The sequence below is a fragment of the Lynx canadensis genome, chromosome B4, assembly GCF_007474595.2.
Source record: "Lynx canadensis isolate LIC74 chromosome B4, mLynCan4.pri.v2, whole genome shotgun sequence".
Lineage (NCBI taxonomy): Eukaryota > Metazoa > Chordata > Mammalia > Carnivora > Felidae > Lynx > Lynx canadensis.
The window spans coordinates 12,612,393-12,633,199 of record NC_044309.1 but is presented as its reverse complement, the minus strand read 5'-3'; the positions used below and the strand labels follow the sequence as shown (position 1 = coordinate 12,633,199).

At 39.0% G+C, this 20,807-nt stretch overlaps 1 protein-coding gene across 3 annotated transcripts in view; it reads right to left on the bottom strand.

Annotated features, from left to right (window-relative positions):
* Window positions 1-20,807, bottom strand: part of PRPF18 (pre-mRNA processing factor 18) — a 49,169-nt gene that overhangs the window by 15,652 nt on the left and 12,710 nt on the right. The window contains exons 2-9 of one of the 3 annotated variants that reach the window (XM_030321079.1): window positions 16,889-16,966; window positions 16,748-16,774; window positions 14,088-14,192; window positions 11,882-11,995; window positions 5,492-5,638; window positions 3,906-3,974; window positions 1,838-1,978; window positions 1,642-1,713 (exon numbers count right to left, since the gene is read on the bottom strand). In XM_030321079.1, the coding sequence (XP_030176939.1) occupies window positions 1,642-1,713; window positions 1,838-1,978; window positions 3,906-3,974; window positions 5,492-5,638; window positions 11,882-11,995; window positions 14,088-14,192; window positions 16,748-16,774; window positions 16,889-16,966 (753 nt within the window). The remainder of the gene's footprint in view (window positions 1-1,641; window positions 1,714-1,837; window positions 1,979-3,905; window positions 3,975-5,491; window positions 5,639-11,881; window positions 11,996-14,087; window positions 14,193-16,747; window positions 16,775-16,888; window positions 16,967-20,807) is intronic. The other 2 variants (XM_030321080.1, XM_030321081.1) reach the window with 2 other exon arrangements.

Genomic DNA, 20,807 nt, shown 5'->3' with positions numbered 1-20,807 from the left:
TGTGAGGGGAAAAAAAGGAGAAAACCAAAAGAGAAATCAAGTAAATTCTACAAGACCCCGAGGGTTTCAGAGACGCTTACCAGTCAGGTCTCAAAGATATTCTAATTTTAAAAATCCAATACCTATGTGTATGATATGTAGAGCTGATTTAAAAAAAAAAAAATTAGCCTACCAACAGACTAACTAGAAGTTCATTTTCTACCCTAAATTTGAATTTGCTCTACTCAGTAGTTTTAGAAAGCTTAATTTTTAAAAGCCCATTACATACTTATATCACTGATTCTGAATTGTACAAATTTTAACACTGGGTATTAACTGATAGAATTTCCAGTATTTAGTTACCCCAAATTTCTAAAGAAAATTGTCCAAATAGGTTATTCAAGTTTCTTGGTTCTTCTGCACTGTACGCAAAATGAACTTTCACCTGATTCTCAAATATGCAAATGCAAAAAGTAACCAGAGGGAAGGCACGCTCACTAGTAGACAAGTGGTTTCTTCCCGCAGTGATGGTGACCTCATCTACCCATTCCAAGGCAACTGTCCTTAGTAAGCACCATGCAACTAACAGAAACTATCCAAGAATAAAATTGATAGACATAAAACCCAAAAACATTTCCTTCGATAAAACCAGCTGGCTCTCCAACAGAAGGAGTAAAATCACTACTGGAGCCTCATCAGCATGAGGCTGCAGCACCCACAGGTGCCAGCCGGCCCTGTGTTTGGGAAGAGATGGTCAGAGCACGGGGGTAAGCCCGGTCGTTCCCACTTCTCTGGCAGAGCCCCACCTACTGCTCTGGAACAGCCGCTGGAACCGTCACGCTGAAATTCCCTACTCCCACACTCAGGAGGCACCGCCACGAGAAGCTTCCGCTTCAGACTCTGCTTATGGCCCAGATGCGGGGGCACTCATCCAATCCCCGCTACTGGTACAGCAGGCCGCTCTCTTTGTGCTCCCCTCCGCCAGCTGACGGCCTTCCACTTGCCTTTCTGAAGTCGGCTCCAGGAACTCCGGGCCACAAGAGCGCTTTCTCCCTGTCGCCACCTCCTAGAGCCCATTCAGGAGGAAAGACACCGGGACAAGGGGTAAAGTCGTCCCTAACAAGGGGTCTGCTATTGTTGCTGTTCTGAAATGGGAGAGATGAATTCTGGCGGCCTTACTTGGAACATTTTCTCATAGAAGTATAAAGGGTGGTTAAATTCCATTGTATCATTAGTACAATACTTTAGCTATATTACGGATTAAGTAGGCTTTTATAGCTGGCCTGGGAAACTAATCTACATAACATTGTTTCTATGGGAAAATTTGTTCCAAGCCATAATCTTGAACAATCTTTGAAATCCAATCCCATTCATGAAATGAACACTGCCTATATCCAGTTCATGCTCCGAAGAATCTTTACACCTACCTTAAAAATGACTAAAAAACCAGTGTAGTCAGAAAGTTTATTATCAATGTCTAAAAATAAAGCTGACAATACATTAGAGAATAAAAGATTTTGTCACTACTAATTCATTTCACGTTTACTCACATTTACTCTTAAAGCTCCTTTGTAAAATACTCCCACGCTAAATAAACATAATCCACACACACAACCTAGACAGGCTCATACCGTGATTTTGATGCACAGCATGGTAACGTACCTTTACATATTCTCTCTGCAACATGAACTTAATAATATCTGTTATGGATTCTTTAATATCAGCAGGAAGATTCTGGAAAAGAAAAAACATCATCACTATTTTTGGAAGCTACTGTGTATAGTTCAAGATTGCATTTACTCTTTACAGATTATTTTTTAAAAATCAGTTAATAGAAGCATCTTCCAAGGAACCTTACCCTTTTCCGAAGCTTTCTGAAAAGGGGTCTGAGATAGGACTCAGTCTGTTTTTGAGTGGCACTGTTCAGTTTACCCTGCACACTGCGCTTCACGTAATCTTCTCTGGCATTCAGTTCTTTAGCCCAAACACCAAGGAGAAACTGTCGAAAGAATGGGCAAATTTAGACTACGATGCCACCCAGTGGTTCAAAAAGTTTAAATGTTCTCTAAAATACGGAACAACATATTACCATCTTTAGAGTATATTTCTTGACTAATTAAAATATCATCAATTACCGTTTAATTAATGAATTATTCTGTTTATTGTGTCACGTATGTTTTGCAGTGCCTCTGGCAAGTCACAAACTTCCCTGTTCTCTGTGTGTGTGTGTGTGTGTGTGTGTGTGTGTATTATATATATTCCTAGTTCAACAATAATTTCTCTCAAAAAAAAAAAAAACTATCGTATCTCACAGAAATATTTCGACAGAAATAAACTTTTACTCGTATTTCTATTACATAAAATTGAACCCACCGAGACTTATTTGCCATAATGGCATATGTGCTATGATACTTAATCAATCTTTCAAATATGTTGGTGCAGCACAGGCACATCCCAGAGATACCGCGGGTTTGGTTGCAGACCATCGCATTAATAAAGCAGATATCGCAAGAGCCCAAAGAATTTTTTTAGTTTTCTAGTGCATATAGAAGTTCTGTTTACACTATAATGTAGTCTCTTAAGTGTACAACAGCATTATGTCTAAAAAACAATGTATGTAGCTTCATTTAAACATACTTTATTGCTAAAACATGCTAACCATCATCTGTGCTTTCACATCCTAATCACTGATCACGATTCACCATCACAAATGTAATAATGAAAAAGTTTGAAAGATTGCAAGCATCACCAAAATGTGACACAGAGACACAAAGTAAACAAACGCTCCTGGGAAAAAACGATGCCAGTACACTGGCTCGAAGCACAGCTGTCACAGACCCATCAATTTGTAAAATAAATCAACAAGCCAAAACGCATTATCTGCAAAGCCCAATAAAGCCAAGCACTATAACATGGGGTATGCCTCTGTTTGGACTTTCTACTTTTGCAGGAAAGAGGAGATTCAATTAGATATTCCCACTAAATCACCTGACTGAAGGAGAAGGAAGGAAAAAGAAAACAAATCAACTATGACTCATCCCCCCTCCCCTCTCCCAGCCCTGGAAAGTAGACCTAGTGCCCCTTGGGTTTAAATGCAAACAGCATCCTTTCTAGAGGCAGATAACCAGGGAAGGTGGAGGAAGACCTACCACCCCAGGGGCATCACCTATGCTCATCCTCTGTCCGGAGAGGAGAGGTGGTCACTCCAAGAGGAAATTCCAGCTCACGCCAGCTCCCAAGCCCTATCTAATTCCATGCCATCTCAACAGACTGAGAATCCTGATGACTAATACACTGTGTTTAAACAGTAAACACAAGTAAAAGCACTTCTCGTGTTTAAATCTCTTGGCATGAACATAGTTTGTGAATAAGTGCTAAAATGAATCTGACATTCGCACACACTCTACCTACCCCAGGAAAGCAAGAAATCCCACGGCCAGAGACGGATGGAGCTAACCATAGCGGGAATACGCAGCTATCTGCAGAACTGAGAAAACGAGCAGTCTCTGAAAGGCTGCTGATGTGTTTGCTTTTTTTTCCACTGCCAAGGTCTTCCCACCTCCTTCCTCTCCTTACTGCCATCACCACTCTAAGAGCTTCTGGAACAAGCCCCTCACTGCACTCCCTCCTGGAGTGTTTGAAAAAATTTTAAACTCCCCGGACTTCTCGTTCGTTCCACCGCTGTGATTCTTTTCTGTGCGTTTACGATAAGTCAGTTTTAAAGTGCCACAGTGAAAGTACACGTACATCCCCTCAGACTAACCTCTCTACCCAAGTGCACGGCAGTGTTGGAAACCAGGTACATACAAAACACGTTTAACGAGGGATTCCCTCTCCAGTCCTTGACCCTTAAATATGGTCCAAAAATTAAAGAACAGTTCGTAACCAACCCACACGTCCTTCCTTCGTAGCCCAAAAACACGTACCTTAAGGAATTTGGTAATGATGTCCATGTCTTTATGATCATCCCCTTTTCCTAAAGACTCTCCCAATGCCTGCAGAAAACAGAATGCTTCCGGTCATTCGTAAAGAGCAACGACGGAATATGTTATCAACGTGAGTTGAACACGGATCTTTATTACAGAAACTACCTGCTGTTTAAAAAAAAAAAAAAAACAACTAAGGAATTTCTAGATAAAAAACAAAACTTGCTTTCGGCTCAGATCATGATCTCATGGTTCGTGAGATCGAGCCCTGTGTCAGGTTCTGTGCCGCTTGGGATTCTCTCTCTCCGCCCCTCTGGTGCACACACACACACACTCAAAATAAACTTAAAAAAACGAAAAAGAAAATACACCTTGCCATTTAAATTTAGAGAGAGTAGGTCATCTCTTATGAACCAAAAGCCCCATCTCTTATGGGGCTTTGAGGACTGACTACTAATGGAACGGAGATTTCTTTTTAGGAAAGCAATGTTCTAGAATTAGATTGTGATGATGGTTCCATCAACCTGCGAATATACTAAAAATCAGTGAACCGAACATTTTAGATGGGTAAGCTGTATAATAAGTGATTATCATAATAAAGCTATTTCAGAAAAAAAAACAAGCTCAGAACTGGTTACTCACACTAATTTTTTCTGTCAGATTTAGGGTGCATAGATAAGTGAGGGGGAGAAAGACAGGGCACAATTACCAGAACTATGATCTTACTCATGCAGAGTGCAGCCAAGAGTGAAAGGAAACAGAAAAATAACAGTTTGTGTTTTATTAAGCAGTTAAAGCTTTAAACTAAGCCATAATTTTAGCTTGAGCTAGATATTTAGATAGTACAACACTGCTTTTTAATTAAGACTACACGTATCACACCATATTCATCACAGTGGCAAAAAATGAGAAAGCAAGATACTGCCAAGTGCTGGCAGGGATGTGGGAACAAAGGGCACGCACACACTGCTGATGCGGGTATAGACCGGTACGGGCGTTCTAGGGAGCAGCCCGACAGTACTGGACAAGTGAAACATTTCTAACCCAGCAACCCTGCCTCTGAGTCCACAGGGGTATGTCCAAGACTGCTCCTCACAAAGCTGTCTGTGGTACTAGGGAGCCGGAGCAAGCCAGCTCTCAGGAGGAAGCAAAAAGTACAAGGCAGTGAATGCCACCGAGTACGAAATGCTACGCAGCAGTTAATTCAAAGGTTTAGATATACGTGCAACATCAAGGGTGGATCTTAAAAACAGTTCTAAGTGGAAAAAGAAGAGTAAAAAAAAATTAGTTTCACAGTATAGTATCATTTATGAGTATTCAAAACACAAGCATACAAAACACTACTGGCTTTACAAGACCACGGACAGATACAAGGATGCGTGTCAAACATAGCCAAATGATTACTTTTGAAGGCAGCAAGTAGGATAATGTGAGCGGACATTGAGGAAAAAGGGAGTGATAAGTAAAAGCATGAAATTTCAAACGGGCCTTTGTGCTCCGAAGTGAGGAACCCGACGACCTCAGGAATCTTCTCCAGGGAATGGAAGGTATGCCAGGGAATGAAGACAGGTGGGCGTAGAGATTACCTCTAACTCCTCGATTGTGGTGTTTTCTTCATGAACTTTCAAGTCATTCTGTGTGTCTTCCTCTCCAGGTTCCTGGCCACCAACAAGCTCATTGAGGTATTGCTGGTCGATCTTATCCAAAGCTGCTTTCAGATCATTTCTCAATCCCTGAGAAGGGTGAAAAATTACACCTCCTATGAAATCTGATATTTCACTTTTGATTTTTCACTAGGTCCAAGTCATTTTCTTCCTCCACAAGTAGTTAAGAGCTTAGTAAAATTAGGGACTCAAGTAAGATTTCAATTTATTACACAGCTATCATCGGTGTCCGAAGTTAATTATCATGAACATATTTAAATTTGAAAGAATGTATGTACAACAGCTCCTCTGGTCAGAAAAATAAAGTGTATGTGTGACAAATGCAAATGAGAATACTCACAAATGCTTTAATTTTCTAGTGAAGTCTAATGAAAGTGAGTCCTCAACCCATTTTTCCAGTTGACTTAAAATGTCTAGCCTTACCACAACTATTCTGAATTCCTGTAACATTCAGCAATGTCAACTAGTATCTCATCTATATCCTGGGCTTTTACTAGGTTTCTAATAAATCAGCAAATTCCACATTCTATTCACATCCAGTTTGTGACCACTTGATAAAAACAGAAGCCTTAAAGCTGGACCCAATACCTTACACCACACATCAAAATTCAAAAAAGGAGAGCCCGGGGTGTCTCAGTAAGTTAAGCATCTCACTTCAGCTCAGGTCACAATCCCATGGTTCGTGAGTTCGAGCCCTGTGTTGGGCTCTGTGCTGACAGCGCAGAGCCTGGAGCCTGCTTCAGATTCTGTGTCTCCTTTTCTCTCTGTCCTCCCCCATTCACACTCTGTCTCTCTCAAAAGTAAACATTAAAAAAAAATTAACTCAAAACGGATCAAAGATGGGAATGCAAGCTGGTGCAGCCACTCTGGAAAACAGTATGGAGGTTCCTCAGAAAACTAAAAATAGAACTACCCTACGACCCAGCAATTGCACTATTAGGCATTTATCCAAGGGATACAGGTGTGCTGTTTCAAAGGGATACATGCACCCCAATTTTATAGTAGCACTATCGACAACAGCCAAAGTATGGAAAGAGCCCAATGTCCATCGATGGATGAATGGATAAAGATGTGGGGTGTGTGGGTGTGTGTGTTTACATATATGTACAATGGAATATTACTCGGCAACCAAAAAGAATGAAATCTTGCCATTTACAACTACATGGATGGAACTGGAGGGTATTATACTAAGTGATATTAGAGAAAGACAAAAATCATGACTTCACTCCTATGAGGACTTTAAGAGACAAAACAGAGGAACATAAGGGAAGGGAAACAAAAATAATATAAAAACAGGGAGGGGAACAAAACAGAAGAGATTCATAAATATGGAGAACTAAGGGTTATGGGGGGGGGGGGGGGGAAACAGGTAAGGGGCACTAAGGAATCTACTCCTGAAATCATTGTTGCACTATATGCTAACTAATTTGGATGCAAATTTTAAAAAATAAAACAAGTTAAAATTTAAAAAAAAATGATAAAACTCTTAAAACACACACACACAAATGGATCCAAGACATAAACATAATAGTTAAAACTGTAAAACTCTTATAAGACAACACATGGGAAAAGCTTCATGATACTGGATTTGGCAATCATCCCTTGGATACAACACCAAAAGCACAGGCCAAAAAAAAAAAAAAAATAGGTACACTGGACTTCATCAAACATGAAAACTTTTCTGCAAAGATACTATCACCAGAGTGAAAAGATAACCCATAGAACGGGAGAAGTACTTGTAAATTACTAATATGATAATGACTAATATCCAAAATATATCAAGAACTCATACAATTTAACAACAACAAACCCTACCTCATTAAAAATGGGCAAAGGTCTTAAATAGAAGACTACATCCAAAAAAATAAAAATAAATTAAAAAAGAAGACCACACACAGAAGGCCAATAAGCAAACAAAAAGATGTTTAACATTGCTACTCATTAGGGAAATGCGAATCAAAACCACAGTAAAATAACACTTCAACCCGACAGAATGGCTATGATCAAAAGTAACAGTAAGTATTAAGTACTGGCCAGGATGTAGAACGACGGAACCCTTCGTGGCTGGAAATGTAAAACGGTGCAGCTGCTGTGGAAAATGGTATGGCGAGAACCTCAGAAAGTGACACGTACCCACGCCAAGACACATTCTAATTAAAATGTCAAAAGGTAAAGAAAGGCAAGGAGAGAATGTTAAAAGCAGCAAAAGAAAAACCACCTGTTGTGTATAAAGGAACCCCCATAAGACTATCGGCAGATTTTTTAGCAGGTTTGCAGAACAAAGGGGACGGCACGATATATTCGAAGTGCCAGAAGGAAAAACTTCCAAACAAGAATACTCTACCAGGAAGTTATCATTCAGAATTGCAGAAAGAGTCTTGCAGACAAGCAAAACTAAAGAAGTTCATCACCTCTGGACCAGCCCTACAAGGAATGTTAAGGGGCCTTCTTTAAGCAGTAAAGAGTGCTAATTAGTAACACCAAACGAAAGTATAAATCTCACTGAAATAGGTAAATATATGTATTATAAAGGTAGTAGATCACTTTACAAAGCTAGTAGGAAGATTTCAAGACAAAAGCAGTAAAAACTGTAACTACAAGAATTAAAGGATTTACAAGGTAAGAACATGTAAAATATGACATCAAAAAACCTAACGTGGCAGACAGTAGTAAAAATGTAAAGCTTTAAAATTCAATCACACTTAAGTTGTTATCAGCTTAAAATAGTCTTCCAGTTAGTGCACGAGGATGTGGTGCCACAGCACAGGGACTACAGTTAATACCACACTGCATATTTAAATGGTTTACTTATGTTTGAGAGAGAAAGAGCAGGAGCAGGAGAAGGGCAGAGAGAAAGGAAGACAGAGGATCCAAAGTAGGCTCCGAGATGTCAGCACAGAGTCCGATATGGGTATCGAACTCAAGAACTGTGAGCCCATGACCTGAGCCAAAGTCAGACGCTTAACCGACTGAGCCACCCAGGGGCCCCTGGTATTGCGTATTTAAAAGTTGTCAAGAGTAGAGCTTAAAAGTCCTCAACACAAGAAAAACATTTTTAACTATGTATGGTGACAGATATTAACCAGACTCACTGCGGTGATCATTTTACAATATACACAAATATCAAATCACTAAGCTGTATACCTGAAACTAATACATCCATCATACCTCAATTTGTTTTAAAAAATGTACTGATAAACTCTGTAGCATCTGGGACAAGCTTGAGCAAGATTAAAATACAACAGGTTGGGGACACCCTGCGTGGCTCAGAGAGTTAAGGGTCCAACTCTTGTTTTCAGCTCAGGTCATAATCTCATGGTTTGTGAATTCAAGCCCCGCCATCATCACAGAGCATGCTTGGGATTCTCTCTCTCTTCCTCTCTCTCTCTCTGCCCCTCCCCTCCCCTGCTCGTGCTCACTCTCTCAGAATAAACATTTAAAAAAAAAACTTTAAAAAAAAATTTTTTTTTTCAACGTTTATTTATTTTGGGGACAGAGAGACAGAGCATGAACGGGGGAGGGGCAGAGAGAGAGGGAGACACAGAATCGGAAACAGGCTCCAGGCTCCGAGCCATCAGCCCAGAGCCCGACGCGGGGCTCGAACTCGCGGACCGCGACATCGTGACCTGGCTGAAGTCGGACGCTCAACCGACTGCGCCACCCAGGCGCCCCTAAAAAAAAAAACTTTTTAATACGGCAGGTTGTAATAAATACTAATAACTAGAAAAATTTTCAAGTAATTAAGTATGACTAGTAGAAAAATTAAATCACATAATAATTTCATACTTCACATTAATATTTTAATACTATCTTCAAACAAGGAAGGAGACTCTGGATATAGAAGAGAAATAAATATTGGTGAAATGAAGCATCACAAAAACCAGTCTAAGACTTTAAGCTTTTGTTTTAGAGACAGAAGGTGCACATACAGACAAGAAGAGGGGAGAGGGACAGAGGGACAGAGAATGTCAAGCCAGCTCCACACTCAGCATGGAGCCTGATGCGGGGCTCGATCCCACGACCCTGGGATCAGGACCTGAGCCAGAATCAAGAGTTGGATGCTCAGCCAACTGAGTCACCCAGGTGCCCCTAAGTTAAGGTTTTCAAAAGGACTGAAAATTTTAAAAAGATTGTTGTGAACATTAAACACAACTGAAGAAAATTTTTTAAATTCATTTATGCTTGAAAAGAAAAAAGTTAAACACAGAATCGCTACATAATCCACCAATCCCACATCTGGGTATGTACACAGAAGTGAAAGCAGGAACCTGAACAGGTATTTGTAAACCTATGTTCAAAGCCAGCAGCAGTATTCACTGCCAAAAGTGAGAAACTCAAAAGGTAGAAACAACTCAAATGTCCACTGTAGCCGAATGGATAAAAACAATGGGATCCATACACGCAACACAGTATTACTCAGCCTTAAAAAGGAAAGAAATTTGGACACATCCTACCACATGGAAGGACCTTTAAGATACCATGTAGTTGGGAGGTCAGTCCAGGGGATCCTTCACATGACCACAGTCGGCCCTCATCTGACTGCAACCCTATGCAAGAACACAAGCAAATAACTGCCCAGTGTACCCCCAAACTACAGAATTGTGAGATATCATTAATTAAGTTACTAAGTTTCAGGATGGTTTGTTAGTCATATAGGACCGAGAAAGATTTTACAATAATAAACTGTTGGAAGCTACTAAGTTTTGGGGTGATCTGTTACATAGCCATAGGTCACCCCAGCTATCCCTCAGTAACTGACAGAGCAGATTAGTTAGTAAGGCCACAGAAGAGCTGAACAATACTACCATTGGGTAACTGACATTTACCCAGCGTATAAAATGCACTCTTTTCAAAAGTCCATGGAATATTCACCAAGACAAACCATATGCTTATCAGAGCCCTATGTGTAAAAGCTAACACTATTAACCTTTTAGACAAAATACAGAAGCACATCTCTCCAAAACCGTGGGATAGGCAAATATTTCTTAAGCAAAACACCAAAAGCAGCAACCATAAAAAAGAAGTGGATTCCATCAAAATTTGAAACTTCTGCCCATCAAAAGACACCATGAAGAGAATAGGTAAGCCAAAAACTAGCAGAAAATAGTCATAAAACATGTATCTGTATATCTGACAAAGGACTTGTATTCAGGAATATATAAAGAACTCCTAGAATTCAAAAATAAGAAGGCCAGCAACCTAATTAAAACATGAACAAAAGATTTTTACACATACTGCACAGAGAAATATACGGGCTGTAAGTCTATGAAAAGATGTTCATTACCTTTAGTTACCAGGGAGCTATAAATAGAACCACAATTAAATACTGAAATACTACTACACCTACAAGAGAATGGTTACAATTTAAAACACTTACAATAAAAAAGGCTTGAGGACATTTGGAAATACTTGGCATTTCTAAAGAACTTAATCATACATTTACTCTTACTATTCAGCCCTTCTACTTCAGGTATTTACCAAGAGATGTAACCTTTATTTACTCAGGAGAAATAACACAGACCCAAAAAAGACTTGTGCAGGTGCCTGGGTGGCTCAGTTGAGTAAGTGTCCGACTTTTGATCTCGGCTCAGGTCATGATGTCAGTTCATGGGATTGAGCCCCACACTGCTCAGCGCTGAGCCTGCCTGGGATGCTCTCTTTTTCTGTCTATGCCCCTCCCCCACTTGGGCGCGCAAGCGTGGTTTCTCTCAAAAAAAAAAAGACGAGTCAGAGCAGTTTTATTCTTAATAGCCCGAATTTGGACACAAATGGTGGTATATTCAGACAAATGAAGATCATCACCAATGACAAACTACTGATTTCTGCAGTAACAACGACGAATCTAAAAACTATCCTCAGCGTAAGAAGCTAGACATGCTCTCATGACTCCATCTACATGACATACTCGAACAAGCAAAATTAACCTACTGTGATAGAATTTTCAAAGGTGGTTGTGCGCACATGGAGGAGATGGAATAGGAGGACTGGCTAAGAAGGGGCACTAGGTGACTTTCCTGTGTGAGAAAAACACTGTGCATCTTCATAAGGGTGGTGGTTACATGCTTAAAAGAATTCGTCAAAATGCACTGAACTGTATGCTTAAGATAGGTGCCGTTAATTGAGATAGGTGCTTATAATTAAATTAGATGGGTGCTTTTTTAAAAATTAAACGTTAAAGATTTACTTCAGCAGCAGTAATCTGGCAACTTCATTGTTCCATTTTTGCCTAGAACAACGCAAGTGCTCAAACCCCGTACTATTCTAGTTTATGTGGTACAGTGATATTCTCCGAGTTTTGTCCTGACTTCTTACCTTGTTAACTTCTGGTGTGAGGATCTCTATTTTTCTTAAACGCTGAAATGCATCATAATCAGTTTCTCCAAATAGTCTGATTGGTTCTCCTCTTTCTCTCAATCTTCTGATAACCTAGTAAAAAAAATCAGTAATAATAGTAATCCCTATGTTTTTAGTAATAATAATTCCTCCTTTAGGTTACCAAATACATTAAAGTCAGTTGTCCTTATTTTTTCTTCAATTTTCCATGAACAGATCTAGTGAGTTACTGTCACATCTGAAAATCTCTAACGTGTTTTGCGTACTTTGGCTGTTTCGGCAAAGGCTCCATCTGGATAACAGAATACATGAGAAAAGCATGAAGATGGGAGGGAGTGGTAACTTTTAACTACAGAAGGAAAATAAAGTCTAGAGTCATCCAAGAACTCACTGACCAGAGCCTGGACTCAGCACTGTAATGCCACATTAAAAACCAAAAACTTACCCTCAGAAGAGATGGGAGTTAGGATCAGGGCGGGGCACCAGTAAGGCTTTTGAGGGGCTGGAAATACTGTTTCTTGACCTGGGTGACCGTTACCTGGGTTTTGTTTTGTCATCACCCATTATATTGCACACTCATGTTTTATACACTTTTGGATCCATGTTGCATCTCATAAGAAAAAAATAAATTTTAATTGTGAAAAATAAAGGTTGATCCAAAATTGTTCCCAAGTAACAAGAAAGAATTTTATCTGGAAACATAAATAGTGGCACAGAAACCATTGGTAGGGCTCCCACTGAATTAACCAAAGCTTCGTATTAAAAAGATGCTTAAGAGGCCATCCAACGCTATCTCCAATCAAGGCAGACATGACTTCCAAAACACCTCTGCCAGGCCCGTCGGACAAATGCCAGGGATCACACCTCGTCATGAAACAGGCCGTCCCAATTTTGGACACATACTTTCACATATGTTTTACTTCTCAAAATAAACTAAAACCTCCCTCCCTCAGAATTCTACCAATATGCCTTAGTTCTACTTTATGCAACCACAAGAACACTAAATTCTTTTCCAAAATTACAGCTACTGTCAATGGATTTTTTTTCTTTTATGTCCCCAATGTTCTTCTCTTGGGGCTAGGTATTCCAAGTTCCTTTCACCTAATTTTCACATGACAGCTTTTAGAGTCAGATCATCCTTTCCTCTGTAAGTTTCCTTTTGTTCATAGTTCATTTTTGTTTTGTATCGCTCTATATAGTTTGAATTCTTTATGTCACATGACTTTCTTGAGATTTTTTTTGTTGTTGTTTTTGGCTTTTTAAGAAAAAGAACAGTTGGTTCTGACTAGAGTCTAAAAAGCACAGTAGCTGAGAGCACAAAGTTGCATAACCTGTCTACAGAGCCTGGCGGTCCTATGTACCCCAAGTCGTAGAAACGTTCAGTCTTTACTCAACAGACTGCAGAAACCATGCTTCTCACAAATCTTCCAAAAGAAATAACCATACGTTAGCATGCACGCAATGCCATCTGTAGAAGGATGCTCATCTTAGTATGATTTCTAAGAGGGATGTGCTAAAGCAATCTAAAGGACCATTACTATTTGGTTTTTAAAAGAATAATTGGCTTTAAAAATATTGTGGGAAATTATGTAGTCATAAAAAATTATACAGATCTCTGTGTTTTGACCTATTAAGACATATTCAGAGAAAGTTATAAAACAGTATTTTTAAAACAATTTAGGGGTGCCTGGGTGGCTCAGTCAGTTAAGTGCCTGACTCCTGATTTCGGCTTAGGTCATGATCTCATGGTTCATGAGATCGAGCCCCACGTCAGGCTCTGCACCATTAGCGCACGCTGGTAGTCTCTCTCTCCCTTTCTCTCTGTTCCTCTCCTGCTTGCACTCTCCTCCCCTCTCTCCAAATAAATAAACATTTAAAAAACTAAAAATAAATAAAGTAAAATAATTTAGACAAGTGACTTAAGTATAGTTACTTAGAATGTATACACTTATTTAGAACAAGGTGTTTAGTTTCTAAAGTTTAGAAACATATATTCTTTTAAAAGTTCAAGAATAACAAGAAAAGCAAAGATTTAGAACTTCATGAATACTGCACAGTATTTTAATCCAGTAGGTCACGTTATGTAGGCAATAATGACATAAAACTTACTGGAAAGAAATGGAAATAAATGCAAATGCTCTGGAGGTTTTTCTTTTTTTCATGAAACACTCATACATAAACTTACCTCTTGCCTAGAAAGAGTCATGGGTAACTTTTCCTCTGCAAGTTCAAGTTCTAACACAGGATTCGAAGAAGTTAATGGTTTCTGGTTCTCCTCTTTTGGCTGTATCTATATTAATAGCCAAAAGAAATCAAATTCAGCTTTTACAGTATAATACAGCTAGTACTGATCATTCTATGCATTAACTGCTCATGGAAATAAACAGGTTTTAAATATTGGAGGTTTTCTAAATGTTCCACTGAGGAACTCCTAATAAATGTGCCTGCATTTGAGAACTCATCAAACTTCGCCGTCTCAGGGACACAGCCAGCAAGCACACACACAAGGAGACAGCACTCTTGCTACTGAAAAGCGACAGATGTATAATGATTTCCAAAATCTAAAACTTACAAGGGCTGAAATTTAGGCTCGTTTCTCCCTAGACTCGAAACAAGTTAAACTCTTTTCTTAAAAACCATCAACTTGCTTCTCCTCTTTGAGAAAACCACCTCATAGGGTTGTTTGATCCTTGTTCTGGGTTTTAATGAAATAAACAAACAAACAAAAAAGTGTTTTCTAAGAAATCTGTGAAGCCTCAAGCTCCTGCTTTTTCCTACCCTCCTTTTTGAAAGGGAGGATTCCAAGAGCACCGAGACCACTGCTGGACGTGTGGAAATACTCCCAAAGCTACACACAATTTGCCAACAGACCGAGCTCTGAACCTTGGGGGGAAATAACAGCACAACAGCACCTTTCTACTCATACCCCACCCCCGCACCCCCGCTCCCAAGAATGGACATTCTTGTATGTATGAACCTGCGGGGTGGGGAGGGAGGGATCTTTTCACGTATTGAGTCTGCTGTCCAGCTCACAGTTTAGGAAAATTAAGTTCAACAATTCGTAAGCCCCAAGGTGTAGTCTGTAAAAAGATACTGGAACATGGTTTCCCACCTGATCATAGGACTAATTTCAAATGCCAAAAGATTAAAAAAAATAAATAAAAAATAGAAGGCCAACATTAAAGAAATACATTCCATTAAGAAGGCTATAATGGTTAAAAATGATATCATTTCTGATTCTATAGTTCATGGCTAACTGTTATGTTAATGTTAACAGTGCTGACAGAAAACTGAGGTACAAAAATCAACTCCTGTATTTTCACAAACGAAATCGGCATCAAGCCTTAAAAATGGAACCTAGTTTTCATAAGAGAATGGAAGTGATACATGCTGCATTTTCATTACTACCAAAAAGGAAATATTAAACACGATTTAGAAAGAAAAGCCTGTGCTTTCATAAAAACAGGCATTTCTCCAAAACTCTCGGGATGACAAGCACTCTTAATTACAGAATGCCAGTTACATTCTGTCCGCTGGACCCAATGCCACCAGCAGTGTCTCTACGGTAGTTCCTCTGCTTTAGTGCTTTTCTCTACAGAAGCAAAAAAGTACTGACCTATAACTGAAGCAATGTAAACAAAGCAAAACCGCCTGGTTTTAATTCTTTTCCTACTTGACCAAAACGTTGAAAAGGTTCAAATTTAGGCATCTGGGAAAGCAACAAGTCAGCAGACTAAATCCATGGTAAACGATTCGCATTCCAGACCAAGTGTGAGTTAGACAACAATGGACAAGAAAAGATGAGAATTCTTCTGTCCTGGTATCCATTCGCTGGCTATTTACATAAAATGTATTTTATTTTTCCTAAGCTAAAAGCGAATGAAATCAATACATTTATGGAAAATATCAAAATAAAAATGCAAACTTTTGTATTTTAGACATCCATCAGAAACATAAAACTACATTTCCAATACCTGCCCCCTGCCCACACTACGAAATAAAACCAAATGCATATACATACCATTCGCATTCCTCATGCTTCCTTTTAGAAATGCTATGCCAGATCAATTGATCTCCAGACTTTCCCCATTACATGCACAAGAGTATTATATTATACACATGGTTCACAAGCAAAAAGTTACTGTCAAATTTAGGATTTGGCACAAGTATTTCAACACAATTTCTCGGTCTTGTTTAAGAAAGTATTAAACTAGATACAGTCTTCTTTTAAAACGATTTAAACATCAACTTCACCTCATAACATTTAACCCCTCCCAATAAAAACCCCAATATGTTGTTCAACTAGGAGAAGAGTTGGATAGGATAATAAAGGGTAACCTCAAGGACACTTTGAGTCATGCCTCTAAAATAGTCTTCCAGGCCACTCATTCGTTTCTAATATTTCTATACATTCTCTACACACTAGACCTTATCACACAAAAGCACAGTGTTACATGGCATTCTGCCTCAGGCAGAGGTACTTGGGGCCAAAAGGAACTATTAACAATGCAAACATAAAAACAATGGCTTAAAATATTCCAGTGAAAGTGGGGAAATACCACAAGGTGCTACCACCTCGGTTGTGGTCGAATGAGTAAAATGTTTTGAAACCCTTTAAAATGGACTTTTATTGGGAGAGGTGGGGGGAGGAGCTGGTGGTTGGTGGAGATGAAGATGAGGCAGAATCAGACCCAAAAAATTCAAAGAAACAAAATTCAAGCTTTGAAATCAAGCCACTTCATGCTGTCCACAAAAGCCAAACCATTCCAAGCCAGAAGGCATGCATGTATTTGCCTGAATTCAAGATTTAAAAAAAAAAGAAAGAAAAAAGAAAAAAGCTCCTACCTCTCCCGATGGCTTCTCATTTATAGGCTAACGTATAACATTGATAAATTGAACAGAGATCAATAATTTTGTCACTTTAACAACAGCTATACAAATTTAAACTCAGAAATATACGACTTAACACAAAAGAGAGAGCCCTACCTTGTAGCCACATCTTTCAAAATACGCTTCCTCTTCTTTTTTGGCAAGTTCACTACGCTTGAAATACTTTTTATTTTCCTATTGAAGAGAGAAGTACGTTAATAGGTCCCTGGGTAAAATTTCATGTTCCGTAGACAACCTACCAACACTTGAGTTTATCAAGAGCACGGTAAAGCCGGGTATATTATACTGAATCCCTCGACATGCCATCTGTCTTCTATCTGCTCTAAATATGAAGTCTTTTTCTTGCAGTATCATTTTAACAGGCATATCCAGCAAAGAGAAGAAACGAACAATATTTTCCAAATGTTCACGTTGTTTTCATTTAATTCCCCAATGTTTAGGTTCAATGATAATTTCTACAAATGAATTCATTAGGAACTACAAAAAACAGGATGCTTTAATTATTTTCTTCCAACAGAAACAATCAAAGATTATGGTTAACTGTTATCTGACATCTTAACTGCCATTACCCAGAGAGCTCCTAGGGTGTGTCCAAAATCTTTTTGTCACTTGGAATCTTTCTGTACCAATTAATTATATTTGTACTGATCAATTCTTAAAATCATATTAATTCTTAATCTAGACATAAAATGGTGTGAGAGTCTTTATTAGCAATTAGCAAGATCGTTTAAAGTTATTTGTTTTATATGATTCAATGTTATGAGACCAGCTCTAAGTCTGTAGGAGAAAAAAAAAAGTTCTTTCTATACTATATACAAAATCATTCTTGCTGTTAAATCTACATTCCCTAATTTGGACGTTGTTCCGTCTACAGTTGTGCCATTTGGATATTATTCCAGTAATGACTTAGCTCAAATAAAGATACTGCCCTACTTTATTAGTAGTAATTATAAGGGTACCTCAATGGTACCTCCATACATGTATTTCAGTACCTCATAGTTCCCAAGCTCATTCACTCCGGCCATGATCATGGATGCCAGGACCATGACAAGAAAGGTTCATGGTGAACAACGGGCAGATTAGACTGCTACACTTGAATGCCCTGATCAAGCCTGGCATCAGGAAAACATTGTCCGTCTCCCCTGTGATACACACAGGAAATATACAGCACATCTACTAAGTATTCTTGCCAAAAAGCTGCAAGTGAATCTAACCATTTAGGTCTAATTTCCAGTTTATTACAAACGTAGGGAATAGGGAAATAAGCGAAACACCATCACTGGGAAGCAAATACTGGGACGTTTATCAAGGTAGCCAGTTTTTCTAACAAGTTACTGGCATAAAAAATGGGGGAGAATGAAAATGTTCTTGATTAAAAGAAACCAAGAGTCGTAGTTAACAAAGTTAACAAGCAAGTGGATTCTGTGTGGATCTGATTTGAACAAACCAACTGTAAAAATGTCTATGTACATATTTTAATTGAACTGGGAACATCTGAACGTGAGAGGATATTAATGGTATTAAGGACCCAAATGTAATTTTGTTGGGTGTGATCCTATCTTGTTTATAAAAGAGCACGAGACAAGGATAGATGGAGGTTCATCCTATAATTCCATTTTTGTGTATGTTTAGAATCCTCAGGATCAACAGTTTTGTTAAAGTTCATTAACTCAACGAACATTTACTGACTCATCCACCACAAACGAACAGCTTTACAGATGCAAAGCTGAAGGTTATGACCTGGGGTAAGGAACTGATTGCATCATCCAAACATCAAAGCTACCCTGAGAAAGGTGGGAGCAAAATAATACCAATCCCAGTTTAGAGGTGAGAGAACAGAGAGTTGGAAAGGGCAGGTGACATCCCCACAACTTACTGAGCCTTGTAAGTAACACGCACAACTAGAACTCAGTCCTTAAAGTCTTTGAACGGATCTAGTATTGCAAGCTACAGTTCTTCACTCCCCAAATCTTATCTCAGCATCAATTGTTTCTTATGACCACGTAGCATTAACTGTCATATGTCACGTAAACAAGTTGACAAGCACATACTCGTATCCTCTCAGAAGAAGTAAAGGACTCTCCAAGCCTGTCTGTGGTCCGATCTTTACAGTATCTTTTACTACCACATCTCAATTCCATTGACTATACCCAACGAAATCTTAGCCTAGAGTATCAATTGTCCAAAGGTAGTTCATGGACCTCTAGGGGTCCTAAAGACCTTGTCAGGGGTTCTAAAAGGTCAAACACATTATCGTAATAATACTAAGAGGTTATGTGCTCCATTTTCACTGTGCTCACACTTTCACTTTCACTGATGGTACAAAAGCCAAGGTGAGGAAAGCCACTGGAACCTCAGCACAAATAAAAGTTATTTTTATTTACATCTCAGAGTTCACCGTCTTCTTCCCAGCAAGCACGTACAGAAAAAATAAAAACACCAGTGTCGATTCAGAAACTTTTTTAAAAAAAGATTTTATTTTTAAGTAAGCTCTCCACCCAACATGGGGCTCGAACTCACAACGCCAAGAGTTCCATGCTCCACCAACTGAGCCAGCCAGGCACTCCTCTTCAGTATCACGATACAGTACAATTCCACTAAAGCTCAACCCCTGAGTATTATTATCTTTTTATATTTGGTAGGATGAAATCAAACATACAAGCAGTTCTGCTACATAATGAACTATGATAGCTGTCTCCTATTTGGCAGACATTTTCTCAAAACCGAAGAAAGCAAGCCCATTACTGAAAGGAAAAGAATAATATTTGTTGCCAATGATAAAATTCCATCCTTCAAGCAAAGATGAGAATGGTGGTAAACTTGCAGCCATCACTGTGAACTTGATGGTTTCCCAATGCTAAAAGGCTTTTCTGGTCAATCAGCGGTGATATGTATCATTTCAAGAACATAACATGTAGAAGACCTATGTAGCTCAGCAAACCATGACAGTACAAAATCAACAAGTTTCAAGATTATGCATAGGAAAAAGATCTACAAGCAGAATAGTTCAGAAAAGATCTGGAAAATAGATCAATAGATTGTAATATACAAAAAAGTTCATTGATGGGCACCTGGCTGGCTCATTAGTGGAGTGTGCAACTCTTGATCTCAGGGTTCTAACTTCAAGCCCCAACTTGGGTGTAGAGATTATTTAAAAATAAAATCTTAAAAAAAGAAAAAAGTTCACTGATATGGATCAGAATCCAAACTCTAATCTTTAAGAAACTTACCATTTGTGTAGTTTTGGTACAGCATCAAAGAATATCCACAATTATCTGAAAGGCTATTAAAATACTACACCTTTTCCAAATACCTGTTTGAGGATGAAGTTTCTTCATATACTTGAACAAAAACAACACGTCACAACAGGCTGAATGGAGAAACGGGACAACTCAACTGCCTTCTAATATGCCAGGGATTAAACAGAATTGCAAAACTTTAAAATAACGTCAATCTTCTCGTTAAATTTCTTTGTTTCGCAATACAGTTTTCACACAAACATTTATGTTAACACACATGGGCTAATCATCGTATGAAATACAAGTAAACAGAATATATTTTTAAATTACCCAGTTTTAATTTCTAAGAGAGTAATTATCAATAAACATATCCTACGTAAACAAAAAGCTCTCCGGAGCCAACAGTTAAGTACACAAAGGGGTCCTGATATCAAGAAGTGACAATCCGGGGCCTAGGAGAACCCCCTTGCTGGCCTTCTCCATGCCTGCACCCAGGGTGCTGGGCAATATTGGGAAACCACTTGGGCCTCAATGCCACCCACCGATCTATTTAGTTTTTTTCTCCAATATATTCTCTACACTGACCAGTACATATTCTCCCCTCGCTTAAACCTCTTCTCCCATCCTCTCTCCCCTTATTTTCAGCAAATGACTAAGCCACTCTGTTACAGAGAAGACGGAAGCCATGGAACAGGAAGTCCGCCCAGCACCAAGCCTTTCTTCCCTAAGGAGGCAAAGAGGAAGTCTTCCTCCTGCCTAAGGCCAGTCCCTTCCAG